Source organism: Rousettus aegyptiacus, unplaced genomic scaffold, assembly GCF_014176215.1.
Source record: "Rousettus aegyptiacus isolate mRouAeg1 unplaced genomic scaffold, mRouAeg1.p scaffold_m13_p_14, whole genome shotgun sequence".
Lineage (NCBI taxonomy): Eukaryota > Metazoa > Chordata > Mammalia > Chiroptera > Pteropodidae > Rousettus > Rousettus aegyptiacus.
This window is the reverse complement of record NW_023416289.1, coordinates 46,956,639-46,973,486: the sequence shown is the minus strand read 5'-3', so window position 1 is coordinate 46,973,486 and position 16,848 is coordinate 46,956,639. Positions and strand designations below refer to the sequence as shown.

Below are 16,848 nucleotides of genomic sequence, written 5' to 3'. Positions count from 1 at the left end.
GTAAGGATGGAGAGAACTGATGCTCAGAGAGGTGATCACACAGCTAGTGTGTGACAGATGTAAGGATTACTGCGTCTAGATGTAGATACAGATTTTGAGGTGAACATTTTTTTTTTTACACATAAAGTGTCATATATTCACTGTCCTTCATCTTTGTAAAATTACAAATAATTCTTGGGAATCTTGGTGTGTTAGTAGATAAAGAACTTCATCTTTTGTTTTTTACAACTGCAAAGCAGTCCACTGTATCGTAATGTCTTTAAATAATCATGTACCAATGGAAAAAATATCTTCTACTTATAAACACTAGCGCGATGAATAACGTTCACCTTTTTTGCAAGGATGCCAAAATATCTATGATTTTGAATTCCTCAGTCAGAGGGCACATGTATGACCAAGTGTGACAGATAGGGCCAAATGGCTTTCCAAGAGGTCGTATAAGCACAAAAGAGATAAAATAATAAAACACTAATGACCACCCTCCAAATGTCCCCTTTGTAGGTCTTTCTGATTACAACGCTGTGTGTCTGCCTAAAAATGGCAGCCTTAACTGGTGGAAAGAGGTCAGTTTTGAGAGACTTCAGACAGCTGTGGGTCTGAATTCTGACTCTGTCACTTATTAGCTGTGTGATCACCTCTCTGAGCCTCAGTTCTCTCCATTTGAAATGAGTATAAAAGGACCACCCCAACCAGCCCAGGCAGAAAGGTGACGGAGGGGAAGGTGTCTGCTTCAGTCCAGAAGTCTGATTTCAGATGAAGAAGGCAGGAAGGAGCTGAGGCCTCAGGAAGGAGCCCCTGGGCCTCTGGGATGAGAAAGGACCATGTTGAATTGCGGCGCTGGAACCCTCTCTGTCCTACTCCGAGGAGGTGGTGTGCAGTCCAGAGGGTGACTTGGGTGGAGCAATGGAAGAATCAGATGTGTCTCATACAGCTCGGGTCTGCGACCCAATGTGCTGGCCTTCTCATGTCTGTCAGTGAGCCACTTGGAGGCCCAGCTCACTGCAAGGGTCATTTGGCAGCAGGGGCTCAAGTCCAAGCAGCCTGCTAACAAACTCATTGACTCTGGGCAAGTGCCTTCTCCATAGCCTCTTTACCACACTCCTAGTTTTGCAGAGTAACAACATATTCACTGCCTCTTGCTTCCCAACAGGGACTATGTCCCCCTGGGCCAGAGCTAAGCAGAATTTCTTGGAAGATGCTTTCAAAAGCACCTGGGAATGCCTGTCTTCCCTAAAGGATCTGGGGGCTTGAATTCACTGGCAGTTGAAAAAATCATCAGATTAAACAGAAATGAGATACCACTTTGCACTCAACAGGTCAGAAAATGAAGGCAGATGACAGCAAGTGTGGAGAAGATGTGAGGACAGGAGCCTCTGCCATGGTGGTGGGGGGGCAGTGTGTAGACTGTCGAGGCATTGTGGGAGCTGGCAACACCCTCATGAACTGACTGTATTTGCTTAGTGACAAATCTCTGATCTGCACACTTAGCCATTTGTATCTTTTGCACGTGACACATATTGCAATGTAAAAAAATTGTTAGTTAATGAGGAAAGTAGCCAGAAAAAAACCCACAAACTATGATGCCATTTACATTAAGGTCAAAATAGTAAAACCTAAACTTTGACATTAAGGGATGCGTGTTTCATTGATAAAAATATATTCTCTAAGGCGTGTAATAGGGATGCGATTAACATCTTTAGAGAAGTCGATGGGGAAAATTCTGATTTCCATCCGTGTAAAGGTTTTGAATAGATAACTCACAATGAGGGATCACAGATAATTAAAAATAAAAAGATAGGAAGAGTCGTTCACAATCACATTGACGTAGAGAACAGATGTACTATCATTTCCCTGACTTTGAGTTAGCAAAAGAGAAAAATGCCCGTGTGAATCTCACGTGCCATTGGGAGAGTCCCGAGAGCAGGGACATTTGGAAAAGGTCGAGTTGGCCACGGGCGAAACGGGATCTTCACTGCTCGCATGTTCTATTAAGTCAAACCACGTTCGGCTCTACGTTCCAGAAAGCCTGGCTTTTGGGAACTCTGGCAAACAGGGCTTTATTTTGGTCACATAACAAGAAGTCTGGAGATGGGCGCTGGCTTGGCTTCGGGCGGGGCGCACGGAGAGCGGGGGAAGGCGCCGGGGTCGCCCAGGCCCCAGACCAGGGCGGCGGCGCTGAGCTGACCTTCCCGCTCCCGGCCAGCCACCACCTCGGACACAGCTGGTCCCCTGGCCAGAGACGCGGACCCGGTTCCGGTGGTGCCAGGCCCTTGCGCACAGCCCAGTGACTCCGAAGTCGGCCCCGCCCTGATTTCAGCACCACGGACAGCGCCGGCTTCGTCCTCTGGGGTCGCCAGCCAGACTGCGCCTTGGCTGCAGACAGTGGCCCTACCCCGCGGGCAAACCCTGGTGGGAGGATTGGGGTAGGGGGCTTGGGGACGGGAGATGTGCGGGGTACGGCCCTTCAGAGCGTAGTCTGTCCTTGGGCGCCGCCCTAGGAAACGCAGCCCGACAGCCCGTTGCAGGGGAATGCTCACACCCCCTTGTTTTCCTGTCGCTCGAGGAAGGAAATATCCTCAGAAGTTCCCCCCTCATTGACATAGGGTTCGGGGTTCGTCGGATAACGAAGGGGAGGCCGACAGGTGTCTCGGAAGCATGGAAGGCATCCCACGTGCTCGGGCCGCGAGGGACTTTGTTGAGATGGGAACCTGCAGAGTGGTGACCTCAGAGAGAAGTCCCCGCCAGTGGCAGACCCAGAGAGCGCAAGAGGGTCCTGAGCAGGGACAGGGACTTTCGGCGGTCACTCCGGCTGAGGAGAGCTGCAGGGACGTAGGAGCTGGGCGGAGCTGGGGAGGGGCGTTTCGCGTGCGTACGTGGCGGGCTCCCCGAAACTGTGAGGAGGGGCTGAGACCCAGTCGCAAGCTGTCTCTCCCCAAGCCCAGACTGCTCCCTCATCTGGCGCTAGGGTGAGGTTCCCAGGATCAGTGCCGGCCTCTGCCCACAGAGTCTCTCCCTGTACGTGAATTCAGGAAACTTCCCCTCGCCCCTCCCTGCCCAGTGCTTCCTCAGGTCTCCGGGGCGCCCCAACCCCCGGAGGGTCTTGCGTGGAGAGGGTGCCATGCCAGGAGAGTCTGGGAGTCCCACTCCTCTGTCTATGTGAGAAGGGCTCCAGGAAACCCATCTGGGGAAAACAGACCCTCTGACTACACGTGTCCCTTGAGGGAAGTAGGCGTGGTCTTCAGAGGTGACAGGCAGGGTTTCAGGGTGCGGGAGAAAGGGAGGGTCCGCCCCGCTGTGTTCAGCTTTCACTCCCCCTGCAGTGGAGAGGCGTATTCCCGTATTCCCGTGGCAGGGAGAGAGTACCCAGTTCCCTTACCGCCCAGCTGCCACCCCCGCCCCACCTCCAGACTGGAACATGCTAATCAGATGGTGTCACGTGACTCTAGACGGCCCTTTGCAGCCCAGAGATGCTGCTGCCACTGCTGTGGCCTCCACCACGAGGGCAACAGAGGTCTGAGAAAGAATTTTCCGAGCGCAGCTATAGTCAGAGACACTGTTGACCGCACCGGTCCCTGGAGGATGGTGCAGGCACATCTATCACCTTCATTTAGTGACAGCAAAGAAAGGCCCTGTGCATCCTGTCCCATTCTCTAGTACAATCCATGGATGATCTGGACTGACTTTTGCCCACTCAACACCCACTTTCAGATCCCAGAGGAAGCCAGCAGATGCCCAAATCCCCTTCTGTTCACGAACTCCATCAAAACCTGGAAGAGAGAACTCTCTGAGCGTGAGACTCTCCATGGTGCAGGCAAGGGGGAATACTTCAGGATAGTGAGACATTATGTGAAATATAGCTCCCAATATATGACACTCCTTCCAGATGTGACAAATAGCCAAGGGTCCCAGGAAAGAACGCCCTGGGCCAACCCATCTGTCTTCTTCCCAACTCAGCCCTGCACTCGGTGATGACCCCTGTTACTCTGGGGACCACTCTAGATTCCCCCCTCCCCCACCCACCACACCTCTCTTCAAGTTTCACTTCCTCAAAGTATCTTACACCTCAAGTGTTCCCTCCATCATCATCATGCAGGGGAGGTTGGGTTGCCCGTCTTCCCCCACTGCTTGAACTAGTGGAGTATGCAGACTGATTTAAATCTTTTTTTTTTTTAATGTTAGTTTGCAAACGAATGAGTGAGTGACTAAGTGAGTGAATAAATGAAAAAGAATGAAACAAAGGTGTGTGATGTTTCTCTTACCATCTCTGGACCCTTTTCTGCTTCTGGTGCTCCTATGGGCTATCCTAAAACCCATCCCTAGCAGGCCACTTCCTTGTGGGACCCAAGGTTGTGACCGACAAGGGGCTGGCCAGGAGGGACTTTGGGTCCAGATGGCTGTGCACGAGCCAGGAGGCAGGACGCGAGGGCCCTTGTCCTCCCTTGCTATCTTATTGAGTGAGGCCTTTACCTCCTCTGAACCGCAGAGTTCATTTGCCACATGCAGAAAGGGGATTGGACAATCTCGAGAGTCAATCACAACTGAGGTTTCATGTGTCACAGTCCCCCCTTTTGGGCTTGTGATCTTTTGTTCTCACCACAGGCTTCCTGCCTGTCTCCTCTGCCCTCCTTTATCCTCGGCTCCCCCTTCTCTCTGATAGACCCTGGAAGGCAGGCTGTGCCAGGGCACGACGGAGGAATGTTGCTGAGGTCACTGCTGTTGCTGCCTGTACTGTGGGAAGGTGAGTGGGCCAAGTGGATAAGGGACCCCACTCGGGGGAGGCCCAGGAGCTCCGGTCTGAGTTTCTCTCTCTCCCAGGGCTCCTGACTCAGCATTGGCGGTACCGACTGGATCTACCGGAGTCCGTAACGGTGAAAGAGGGCCTGTGTGTCCTCGTGCCATGCCAGTTTTTCTACCCGAGTACTTTTCTTGAACCCCTCTACATGTTTTGGTTCCAGAAAGGGGTAGATATGAATGATGATCTCCTAGTGGCTACAAATAAGCCACAACAGAAGCTGCAGGAGAGGGCCCGGGGCCGGTTCTTCCTCCCCAGAGACCCCCAGCCCAACAACTGCTCCTTGACCATCATAGATGTCAACAGGTGGGACAGTGGGATGTACTTCCTTCAAATGGAAAAGCGCTCCAGGATCTACTCATTTCAAAATCAGATGTTCTCTCTGAAGGTGACAGGTATGGTAGGGGCTCAAGGCAAAGCCCCAGGGTATGGGGTGCCAAAATAGAAAAACGCAGGCTCTCTTCCTCTTGGGACTGGGATGGGGACCACTATGACAGAACTCTGGGGCCGGCTGAACACACCAAGAGGCCCTAACTTCCTTCCTCTCCTCACCAGCCCTGACCCACACACCCAACATCCTCATCCCGGAGACCCTGGAGTCTGGCCGCCCCAGCAACGTGATCTGCTCTGTGCCTTGGGCCTGTGAGAGGAGCATGGCCCCTACTTTCTCCTGGATGTCAGCTGCCTTGTCCTCTATGGGCCCCAGGACCCACCTCTCCTTGGGGATCAACCTCACCCCATGGCCCCAGGACCATGGCACTAGCCTCACCTGTCAAGTGTATTTTCCTGCAGCTGGTGCGACCGTGGAGAGAACTGTCCAGCTTAATGTCACCTGTGAGTGCCGGGCCAGGACACTCGGGTCCTTGAGGGGTGGTGCTAGGGCAGAGCTGGTCCAGGGCTTGAAGTAGAGGTTCTGGTAGTCCACCAGGAGGGGAGCCACTTTTCCATGGCCCTGAGGGTGGGGGTGGGGGTGGGGAAGGCCCAGTGCCCATCTGTCTATCGCCATGGATGTTGAAGCTGCCACATCCTTCTGTCACAGATGCTCCACGGGACGTGGCCATTAGCGTCTTTCAAGGAAACAGCACAGGTGGGAAAACACCTCTTCCCCCCAGGGCTAGGAGGTATACTCGGGGTCTAGTTGGGTCTCAGAGCTCCAATCGGCCAGGGACCAAGTGGGGTATGTACAAGAGGCCACCTTCCGAGGTCAGACGAGGTGGGGGAGAACACGGGTGGTAAGTCCCCCCAGAGCTCAACACCCTCAGGTTACTCGTTCGCTCAACCACAGCTTTCTGTGGCCAGTTCCAAAGGGAGCTCACACCCCTGTCTCTGATGTTTAACTTCCTCCTGCTCCCCTGGACTCCTCTCTGGCCAGTAACTGAATTTGTTTGCCATATGCCTGTCCACGGCCCTCTGACCCCCATTTGCAGAGCAGCCTGGGCAACTCCAGGGAAATCTGGGCCTCTTCAGAAGGCCCGAGGCCAGGACTCTGCCAGTCCCCACCTCAGAGCTAGTGTGGACATCGCAGGAGGAGCAAGACCCCAGCTCTGCCCATCCCATCACTCTCTCTCTCTCTCTCTCTCTCTCTCTCTCTCTCTCTCTCTCCGAACTTCCTTCTCCCCAAAGCCCTCAGGATTCTGCAAAGCACCTCATCCCTTCCCATCCTGCAGGGCGAGGCTCTGCTGCTGCTCTGCAGCGCTGACAGCAACCCCCCCGCAGACCTGAGCTGGTTCCGGGGGCCCGCAGCCCCGAATGCCACCCCAATCTCCAGCACCGGGATCCTAGAGCTGCCTCGAGTGGGGGCTGCAGAGGAAGGAGAGTTCACCTGCCAAATTCAGCACCCGTTGGGCTCCCGAAATATCTCTCTCAGAGTCTCCATGGTCTGTAAGTGTGGGGGCCTCTGGGGCGGGGTACTTGGGTTCCTAGGGAGGGGAGAAGCACCAATGACCCTTCTCTGTCCCCCCAAGATTTCCCCCACAGCTGCTGGGACCCTCCTGCCCCTGGTAGGACGAGGGGCTGCACTGTAGCTGCTCCTCCCTAACCTGGCTGGCCTCCTCCCTGCGCTGGCCGCTGGGGGTCTGCTGGGGGGAAATCACAGTCACAGCCACCTCTAGCTCAGTGGGCTCTGGACCAGCAGCTCCCGGAGCCTCAGCAGCGGGCTCAGCTCAGGCCTCAGACTCATACGCAAGGCCCAGAATGCCCACGGGGCTGAGCGCCACTGTCCTGCTCCTTCAGGTCAGGGGTCCATGGGGAGAGAAGCCTGGGCCCTTGTAGCAGTTTCTTAAAACTGCGGGGACATATGCCCCTACCGGGGGGCCTAAGCACAGAGGTTCTTGGCTCACAGGTCTGGAGGCTGAAAGTCCAAGATCAAGGTGTCAGCAGGGTTGGTTCCTTCCGAGGCTGTGAGTGTGTTACCGATCTGTTCCCCAGCTTTTGAGGGTTCACTGGCCTTCTTTGGCACCCCTTCGTTTGTAGAAGCATCGCCCCAATCTCTACCTTCATGTTCACATGGCGTTCTCCCTGTGTGTGTATCTGTGTGCGAATTCCCCATCTTGATGAGGTCGGAGGTCATATTGGATTAAGGGCCCACCCTTGTGACCTCATTTTAACTATTACCTCTCTAAAGACCCTAATCTCCAAATAAAGTCACGCTTCAAGGTACCAGGGTATGGTGGTAGATATTGAAGGGTTAGGACTACAACACATGAATTTGCGGGGCACGCAATTCAAGCTACACAGCTCCAGAGAGAAGAAGCTCAGAGGAGAGACTCCCTAAGGCCTGACTGGAGTGGCTGGGGGTGAAAGATCCTCAGCCCTGAGGCCAGTCAAGGGGAGCTTGCTGAGGAAGTGTCAGTCCAGGGTCTACAAGGCAACAGAATGCTGAGCAACACGTCCTGGACGGGGAGTGAACACACACAGAGACAGAAGGGGCCAGTTGGGTGGATGCCATGGATTGGAGTTGGAATTTACACATAATCAATTTATCAACAGATAAACTAGAGCCCAGGGCCAACATGGTCACAGGAGTGATCAAGGGAGCTGCCATTGTGGCCCTGCTTTCTCTCTGCCTTTGTCTCATCTGCAGGTGAGTGTGGGCTCCAGGAATGGGAAGAGACGCCTGGGTGGGAAAGGCTTAAGGCCATGGAATCTCAGAAAACCTGAGCTGGAGGATCCTGGACTTGTCAGAAAGCCAGGAGCCGGGGTAAGGAGGCGGAGTGCTGGCGTGAATCAGCCCATGACCAACTGAGCCACGCAGGGGGCCCTTCCCAGCTACTCCTGGTCCAGGTCTTTCTTGGGTTAGGGGAGCACCTGAAGATTGGACCCACCTTCACCCTCCTCACCACGTGCTCTGCATAGAGAGCAGGGGTAGTCTGATGATCTGCCTACTCCATGCCCCAAACAACCAGGCTCAAAAGCCCAGGGTGGTTCCTCAGAGTGAAGACCCACGGGAAGAAAGCAGCCCAGCCAGTGCACCACCTGGATAATGTTGTGGGCTCGGGTTCCAAGGTGAGTGACAGGACATAGCTCCTACTCAGCATTATTCCTTTTAGATGCACTCTCGATAAGGGCCCTTAGGCATTTTTCTATTAACATGCAACACTCCCTGGAGTTCCGTAATTGGTTATTCTAAACTGTAGATTCAGCTGCTCTGATGCTTCTGGTTCTGATAGAAAATGCATGTAGTCCAGTTGGTTTGTTGGGGGTATTTATGCCCCACATGTCAGACTATCCTCTCCCCCGGAATATATATATTTTGTCTACATACGACAAAATGCAAACATCTCAGGTGTACAGTTTCATGAATTTTCATTTTCATTCTTTTTTTTCTCTTTTTAAAAATTATACTTATCGAGGTATCATTGGTTCCTAGCATTATATAAATGACATGTGCACAACTGTGTAATGTGACATCTGCATAGTCCATTGTATGATCACCACCCACAGTCTAGTCTTCTCCGAGGACTATCGGTCTTTGCCTTTCTGAGCTACCGTTTGAGGGTTTCTAGTTCACGCTTTTGGAGCCCGGGGGTGTGGTGGGCAGGAAGCAGATATGAGTGAGATATCTGGTTGTCATCATGGGTGCAGGATCTGATCTCCGGTTCTGCCTTCTGCAATATGCCACCCCTGCCCTTGCTTTGTATTTCATTTAGAATTTGAAATATTTTGGAAACCCATAAGCTGCATGGTATCAGGGGCTGTGTCTGCTTGCTTCATCACTCCACGCACGGCACCCGGCACACTGACTGAACACAGACAGACACTATATTGTTAGAAAGACTGGTTCTGAGTCCTAGCTCAAGGGCGTATCTATGTAAATGTGTGCCTCTGCGGCAATGATTATCTCTCTTAGCCTTAGTTTGACCTTTTGTAAGATGACTGTGATCATAGCATCCTCTCCCATCATTTCTTAAAAGAAATAACGTGATAAATACGAACACTAGCTAAGGACTTGCTAATCTTACTTATTAAACATTTTTAAATAAGTGAACGGGCAAATGATAAAAGTTGCATCAGTCGCAATCCTCTTCCGGTCCTTGTGTCCTCCCCCGCACCCCAGGCCTTTTTGACCCGCTTCGAATCCTCTCTCTTTCCACTCAGGCGCATCGGCACCAGTTCTGGGCAGACAGCCTTTCAGGTCACCGAGGTCATGATGACACTAGCTCCGTCTCAGAAGAGCGACAAGAGCTCCACTATGCTTTCCTCAGATTTCACAAGCCGAAGCCTCAGCAACAGGAAGACGCCAGCACCGAGTACTCAGAGATCAAGGTGCACAAGTGAGAAAGTATTTTCTCACCGTTCTGAAGGCTGGAAGTCTGAGATCAATGTGTTGGCAGGCTCGGTTCCTTCCAAGGCCTCTCTCCGCGGCTTGTAGGCTGCCGTCTCCTCCCTGTCTTTGCGTGGTCCTCCCTCTGCGTGTGTCTGTGTCCTCATCTCATCTTCTTATAAGGACACCAGCTATGTTGAATTGAGGGCCCCCCATTGACCTCACTTTAACTGAAGCATCTGTTTAAAGATTATATTTCCCAACCTGACAGAGCTGAACGGAGAACTTATGAGGTACTGGAAGACCACAGGACTTGTGTCCAAAAGAACCAAGTTCAAGTCCATCTATACCACTTATCTGTGAGTCACTTTGCTTCTCCATTCCTTGCTTGCCTTACTGTTCTGCAAAGCAGGAAATCATCCCTATCTAACCAGATTATTGTGAAAGATTAATAAAATGGCACATATGAGACAGATAACAAAACTCCTGACACAAAGCTTTCGAGAACTCTGAACACGTGCTCAAGTCAGGACTTTGTTAGCTGTTGTTACAGAAAACTTCTGCTCGCGATTTCCCCTAAGGCTTAGAGGGGCCAATCCCAGAGGACACGGTCTCAGGTGTCTGTGTCACAACCTGTCAAAAGTCTTCCTGGATCCCCCAAATAAAGTTTATGCCCTTATTTACGCCAACCTCATTTCTTACCAGCCACCCCTACTCCATGCCCATCCCAGAAGCTTCCTCTGAGATTTCCAGCCTCTATTCCTTCAGTGAAACCAAAACCAAACCAAACCAAACCAAAACAAAACAAACAAAAAACCACAGGAACAACGACCAAAGAGTAAGGGAAATTCTTAAGAGCAGCCAGCGGGGAAAAGAGACAGAATACGTAAAAAAGACCACAGTTGATTTTTCCCCCCCAGGGGCAGTAGTGGAAGCTCAAATATAATGGAAAGCTATCTGTGATGTTTTAAGAAAAATAAATATTAGAAGTCCTACTGAATGAACATTATATTTTGAGACTGAAAGTGAAATAAAGACATTTAAGATATATACAAAAAAAAAGTTAGTATTTGTAACCAAAAGACTTCTCAAAGTAAATTCTAAAGGACGTGATTTGGATATTAGGAAAGTGAAGCCAGGCGGAAACTCTGAGATGCAAAAAGGAACAAAAAGACAAGAATGCGATAAATATGCGAGCTAAAGGAAACAAATGTTTACCGTGAAAAATAATGATGTGGAGAGGGGTCAAACATAAAATATAATATTGAAATAGCACACTAGAGTAACATAATTCAGGAAAGTATAAATAGAATTTGTATTGTATAAAGTCTTTATGTAATTCAGGAGAAAATGAAATGGTAGGAGAAGCTTTAGGTGTTGAATTTTGTTGTTGTAACCTCAAGGAAACTTTCTAAAAGGATTGATACCAAGTTTATCATCTCCAAACTAGAGAAAGTATCAAAGGTTCTGTAAACATTATTCAGTCGAACCAGAGAAAACAAGAAATGAGATATTAAGAAGAGAAAAAGAGAATAGAACACACAGAGTACAAATATAAGATTCTGAATTTAGACCCAAATACATTTTTAAAAATCTAATTAAGGACAAATGGACTTAATTCTCCTGATAACATACAAATATAGTCAGAAAAGCACAGCTATATATTGTTTATAAGAAATCTGTATAAAACCTAAAAAATCAATTGTTTGACCAACGATTCTGGGAATTAAGCCTTGTCTTGATGACACATAAAATGAGCCATCACAAGTCTATTAATATCAGAAAATATATGCTTTACAATAAAGTGTTAATGGAGATAGATGGGACTGCTTCAGAATGATTAAATCTACCAGAAAGACATAACATTTGAAATAGGCAGGCATGTGACAATATAAGGCAAAAACTGGCAAATAAAAAAAAAACTAGATTAAGTCACATTCATAGAGGGACTTTTAATATATATTTGATAATAACTGATGAAACACGAAGACAAGAAAATCACTAAGGATGTGTTATATGCTACATGTAAGCAACAGGATTAAGAAACTTGACCTGCAGCCACAGATAGAAAACTGCTCCCAATGATAATGGGATACAAGCTCTGAGCACATAAACGGAGCGTTCGAAATATTTTATCATACGCTGGGTTGTGAAGCAAATGTCGACACATGTGAACAGATAGAAATCACGCAGAATGTGTACTCTGACTTGAAGTTTGTTAGGCTAGAAATTAACAATGAAAACAACCTATATTAGATTAATATATATTGTTCCATTTATGATTATACGATATATTATATAATCAAAAATATCTCTCCAGATAACTATATATGTAACTATTATCATAGAAATTGAGATGATCCCTTACAAATAAGTCATAGATTAAATCATTATAATGTAAATTTAAAGTTATTTAAAATCTAGTGATAATAAAAAGTTGAACTCTATAACGTTTAGTGTAAAACTAAAGTGGTTATTAGAGGAAATATATACATATATATAACTTTAGTTGTATATATTAGAGATGAATAAAGTCTAAATTTTGATAAGCTAAAGTTTTATTTCAAGAACTTAGAAAAAGAACAATAAAATAAACTAACTGGAATGAGAAGGAATCACCAAATCCCAAGAGCACATGTAATAGGAAACATATTCAATAGAGTGGAGTAACATCAAAAACTGTTAGTTCTTTGATACAATAAAACTGACAAACATCATGTGAGATTAATCCAGAAATAAATATAGAAGGCAAGAATAGCCAGCATCCAGGAACATAAAGAAGACATCGCTTGATGCGGCAAGAATTACACAGAAAGGAATACACTTTATGGAAATCCTTTATTCCCATAAATTTAAAATTTGTAGTAAATGGGTAAATTCCTAGACAACTTGGTCACTCAAATCTTGGGCCACTGTTGAGCGTGCGTAACTCACAGCCCTCTTCGTGCAGATGAAAGGAAAACCCAGTGTACTGATGAGATTCTGTCAGTAGAGGGCCCCCCTCGGCGAAGGTCCGCTCCTTCATGTGTCAGAAAATCGTGAAAACCGTTCGTAAACCCAGATGGAATGTTTCCTCATCATATGAGGTTATAGGTGTGGTTTCATCAACAATAAGTAGAGATAGGTAGATAGAGAGATAGATAGATAGATAGATAGATAGATAGATAGATAGATAGATAGATAGATAGATGATAGATAGATAGATACATACATACATACATACATACATAGGTACATAGATACATAGATACATACATACATACATACATAGATGGATAAATAGATGTAGATAGATAGATGATAGATAGATAGATAGATAGATAGATAGATAGATAGATAGATAGATAGATAAGACAATGGACCAGGAGTCAGAGTTGCCGGAGACTCACGTGTCCCATTCTCAGATGTCCCCAGCGGCCCCGGTGGCAGCTGTGGGGAAGCTCCTAGGGGAAGGGGCAGGGCCCGGGGTCTGCTCCCTGTCTGCTTCTCCCTGGGAGGGTCTCGAGGTCGGTGGGCCGTGGGGTGTCCACGCTCTGTGCAGAGGGGGGCTAAACTCTTCTCTGAGGTTCCTCTTCCCTGAATGAGGCGGCCCCAAGCTCCACCCCAGCTTCCGAGGTCTCCCCCCACCCCCAATGCCTTCCTTCTCTTTTCTTACACGGAGCCCAGAAGCCTCCAGTCAGAGATGCTGCCGCTGCTCCTGCCCCTGCTGTGGGCAGGGGAACAGTCAAGGGGACCGCCCGGGGGCTCTGCTCACTTTCCTTTCCCCACAGGACCCCTGGCTCAGGATGACAGATACCAGCTGACAGTGCAGAAGTCTGTGACGGTGCAGGAGGGCCTGTGCATCTCTGTGCCCTGTGCCTTTTCCTTCCCTGAGGGCACCTGGACTAATTTTCTCCCACTTTACGGCTACTGGTTTCGGAGAAGGGCGAAGGAAGACCGTGATGCTCCCGTGGCCACAAACGACCCACATCGAGCTGTGCAGGAGGAGGCCCAGGGCCGATTCCATCTTCTCGGGGACCCCCAGAACTACGACTGCTCCCTGGAGATCAGAGACGCACGGAGAAGCGACGTGGGGAACTACTTCTTTAGGATAGAGAGAGGGTCCATTGTGAAGTATAGTTACAAAGAAAAACCACTCGCTGTGCGTGTGACAGGTAAGGCATGGGCCACGGAGAGGCCACACGGGTGGGTCCTGAGGGCTCCCAGGGCAGGGCTGGGATGCATCCTTCTTCTTCTTGGGAGGGACCCAGGGAGACAGGACGCTAGGGCTGGCCTGAGGCAGAAGCAGCTCTTGGGGGCACACTTGCACCCTCACCTCCAGGGTGTGGGTCTCTGTACCTCCTCCCCAGCTCTGTCACAGACACCTGACATCAACATCCAGGGGACCCTAGAATCTGGTCACCCCAGGAACATTACGTGTACAGTGCCATGGGCCTGTGAGAGGGGGACACCCCCCACCTTCTCCTGGATTGGGGTCAACCTCACCCCCCTGGATCTCAGGACGCCCCACTCCTCCATGGTCACCCTCACCCCTGGACCGCAGCACCACGGCATCCGCCTCACCTGTCGGGTGACCTTCCATGGCGGTGTGAGCACAGAGAGGACCATCCGGCTCAACGTGTCCCGTGAGTGCCCAGCCAGGACGCTGTGTCTCTGAGGACTGTGGGCTGGGGGTGGGGATCAAGAGGTGGGACCTGGGAAGGGTTCCTGTTCCAGGAAGCATGGCTGGGGTGAAGGTGGAGAGCGCTCCGGACCCCAGCACCGTGCTCGTGGTTATGCAGCAGGTGGCCAGTTACTTATTCCTGTTCGTGAGGCTCCACAGAAGCTGATGGTCCGCGTCTTCTGGGGAAATAGCACAGGTGAGGGAAGCGCTGGGGCCCCTCCTCCTCCAGCCTGCCGCAGTTCAAGCCCCCGAATGACCTCTGCACCTCTGCGTACACCAGAGCTGACCCTGTTCCCTCGCGCTGGGTCAGAGCACACCATGGCTCCCTTACCCTTCGGCAGGAGGCTGAGAGCCTCACCTGTGTGCAAGCCTCCAGTGATCACACCAGTGTGTGGGGTCACATACCAAGGTCCGCCTCCTGGGTGGTCTCCCCAGGGGCCCAGATATAACAGTTCTTCCTCAAACGTCCTCTCTTTTGTCCTGGGACCCTCAGGTTGCCTCCTTTCCCTCCTCCTCACATCGGGGATCTTCACCCTCACTGGCCTTCGCTTGCAATGTTCGTCTTACTGTTTTCCTTTCCTGTGTCTGAGGGAGGACCATGGATGGAAGAGCCTCTCAGCCCTGCCCTTCTGGCTCTCTGTTTCCGCAGTCCCAGAGGACCTGGCCAACGCCACCTCCCTGCCAGTCCAGGAGGGCCAGTCCCTACGCCTGGTGTGTGAAACCAACAGCGAGGCCCCTGCCAGGCTGAGTTGGTCCCGGGGAAGCCTGACGCTGAACCCGTCCGACCCCCTACACCCTGGGGTCCTGGAGCTGTGCCATGTGGTCTCAGGAGATGGTGGAGAGTTCACCTGCCGAGCTCAGCACCCCCAGGTGTTCCTCCACGTCTCCCTGAAGCTAGTTGTGTGGGGTGAGTCCATGCGGGACACCTGTGTTCTGAGGTGGAGCCATGAGCAGCACTAAGGTGTGGACCTGAGGAAACTCATACCTCCACCGCCCTTCTCCCCCAGGTGTTTCTTATTCCTACCCCCAGAGCTGTGGGGAGCAGCAGGGCTCCTGGCCCCTGGTCCTCACCCTGTTGAGGGGGGCCCTCATGGGGGCTGGCTTCCTCCTCACCTATGGCCTCACTTGGATCTACTACACCAGGTGAGCAGGTTTCTCGACGTGTCCTGGGTTTGGAGCCACCTTGGTGGCTGGACCCATCTTGTCCTCTTGAGTGCAAACCCTCCACAGAGCTGCTCTCTCATTTCAGAACTTGTTTCTCCCATAGATTCAGAGGCTCCCACGTGGACAAGGCCGAAAGGCATGAGTGAGCCCCTTCCTCAAGGTGGCCTGAGGTCTGGGCTCCAGAACCAGAGCAGGCGGATGGGGACCCATCCGACCACTGCATCCCCAGACCCACCCCACAAGGCTCTGTGGAGCAAGGAGGTGCCCAATGACGCAGCCCTGCGCCCCATCCAGAGATGATCATCACCTCTGTTCCCTACGACTCTCCCTACAGTGGTATCTTGTTGCCTGGAAGGCAAGCGAGGAGAGAAACATTTTTAATTATTAACTTGAGTTATACTCCATGTAATATTTTGTTTCTGTGTGCTTAACTTAGTGTGGTTTTGATAAGCCCATAATTCCACCCCATAATATATTGTTATTAATCTCATAATGCTATTTTTTAAAAAACAGTCGATTTTAAAGTATCTTTTTTAATTAGGAAAAGCAACTCATATTTATCCACATATTAACCTGTTCGATTGTTCTTAATCTCTTTGTATACATTCGAGTTTCTCTGGAGTATCATTTAATTTCTTTCCAGTTTTATGGAAAATCTCTTGACATACATCAGCACATACATTTACGGCATACAGCGTGACGGTGTGATTTACATGTATTGTGAAATGATTACCACAGTAGGTTCAGCTAATGCTTAACTTCTCGCATTAACGCAATAAAAGGCAAGGAAAGAAAAAGGGGAAATATTTCTCTTTGTGATGAGAACTCAGGATTTACTTGCTTAACAGCTTCCCTGCATATGGCACAACAGGGTCAGCTATGGTCATCGCTGTGTGGAGTGGCACATCCCAAAACTTGTGTATCTTATAGCTGGAAGTTTGCAGCTCTTAACCTCCTTCTTCCATTCCCCCCTCCCTTTCATTTTCCTTGTGTCTGAAGATCTTTTTGTATATTTCTTGTGGTGCAGATATCTGGTGATAAATTCTCCTGGCTGATATTTGTCTGAAAAAGTGTCGTTTATATTAGCTTTGGAAAGATATTTTTATTGAATGAGGAATTCTGGGAAAACATTGTTTCCCTTTCAGTTCTTCAACTTGTTTTGGCATTCATAGTTTTTAATGAGAATTCTGCTGTAATGTTTATCTTTCTCTGTAGTTTGTCTTTTTCTCTGACTGGGTTTAGTTTTTTTTATTTTTCACTGGGTTTAAATTATGGGATTAATATGTGCCCTGGTGTGGGATGTGTATGTTGACTGTGTGTGTGTGTTTGAGAGAGAGAGAGAGAGAGAGAGAGAGAGAGAGAGAGAGAGAGAGAGAGAGAGAGAGAGAGAGATTTACCCTACTGGGAGTTTTTTGAATGTCTCGAATTTGTGGATTTATAGTTGATATCGAATTTGTGAAAATTGAA

General features: G+C 49.6%; 2 protein-coding genes across 9 annotated transcripts; both read left to right on the top strand.

Moving 5' to 3' along the window:
* The first annotated feature begins 4,561 nt into the window (after positions 1 to 4,561).
* Positions 4,562 to 11,375, top strand: LOC107500432 (sialic acid-binding Ig-like lectin 6). 3 transcript variants are annotated; one of them, XM_036232614.1, is made up of 9 exons: positions 4,562 to 4,738; positions 4,816 to 5,187; positions 5,348 to 5,626; positions 5,832 to 5,879; positions 6,416 to 6,673; positions 7,781 to 7,874; positions 8,197 to 8,296; positions 9,389 to 9,556; positions 9,826 to 11,375. In XM_036232614.1, exons 1-9 carry the CDS (start codon positions 4,696 to 4,698, stop codon positions 9,829 to 9,831), a joined length of 1,368 nt encoding a protein of 455 aa, XP_036088507.1. In that variant the 5' UTR covers positions 4,562 to 4,695; the 3' UTR covers positions 9,832 to 11,375. The 3 variants fall into 3 exon arrangements, 2 of the variants coding, with proteins under 2 accessions (XP_036088507.1, XP_015981146.2); XM_016125660.2 differs by having other exon boundaries at positions 4,563 to 4,738; positions 9,389 to 11,375; XR_001594522.2 differs by lacking the exons at positions 9,389 to 9,556; positions 9,826 to 11,375 and having other exon boundaries at positions 4,563 to 4,738; positions 7,781 to 7,991; positions 8,197 to 8,297.
* A 1,839-nt stretch (positions 11,376 to 13,214) lies between these two features.
* LOC107500442 (sialic acid-binding Ig-like lectin 13) lies at positions 13,215 to 16,848 on the top strand. Of its 6 annotated transcripts, none has more exons than XM_036232624.1 (6): positions 13,215 to 13,367; positions 13,479 to 14,179; positions 14,336 to 14,413; positions 14,867 to 15,124; positions 15,225 to 15,360; positions 15,485 to 16,848. In XM_036232624.1, exons 1-6 carry the CDS (start codon positions 13,237 to 13,239, stop codon positions 15,525 to 15,527), a joined length of 1,347 nt encoding a protein of 448 aa, XP_036088517.1. In that variant the 5' UTR covers positions 13,215 to 13,236; the 3' UTR covers positions 15,528 to 16,848. The 6 variants fall into 6 exon arrangements, with proteins under 6 accessions (XP_036088517.1, XP_036088516.1, XP_015981179.2 ...); XM_036232623.1 differs by having other exon boundaries at positions 13,476 to 14,179; XM_016125693.2 differs by having other exon boundaries at positions 13,215 to 13,708; positions 13,904 to 14,179.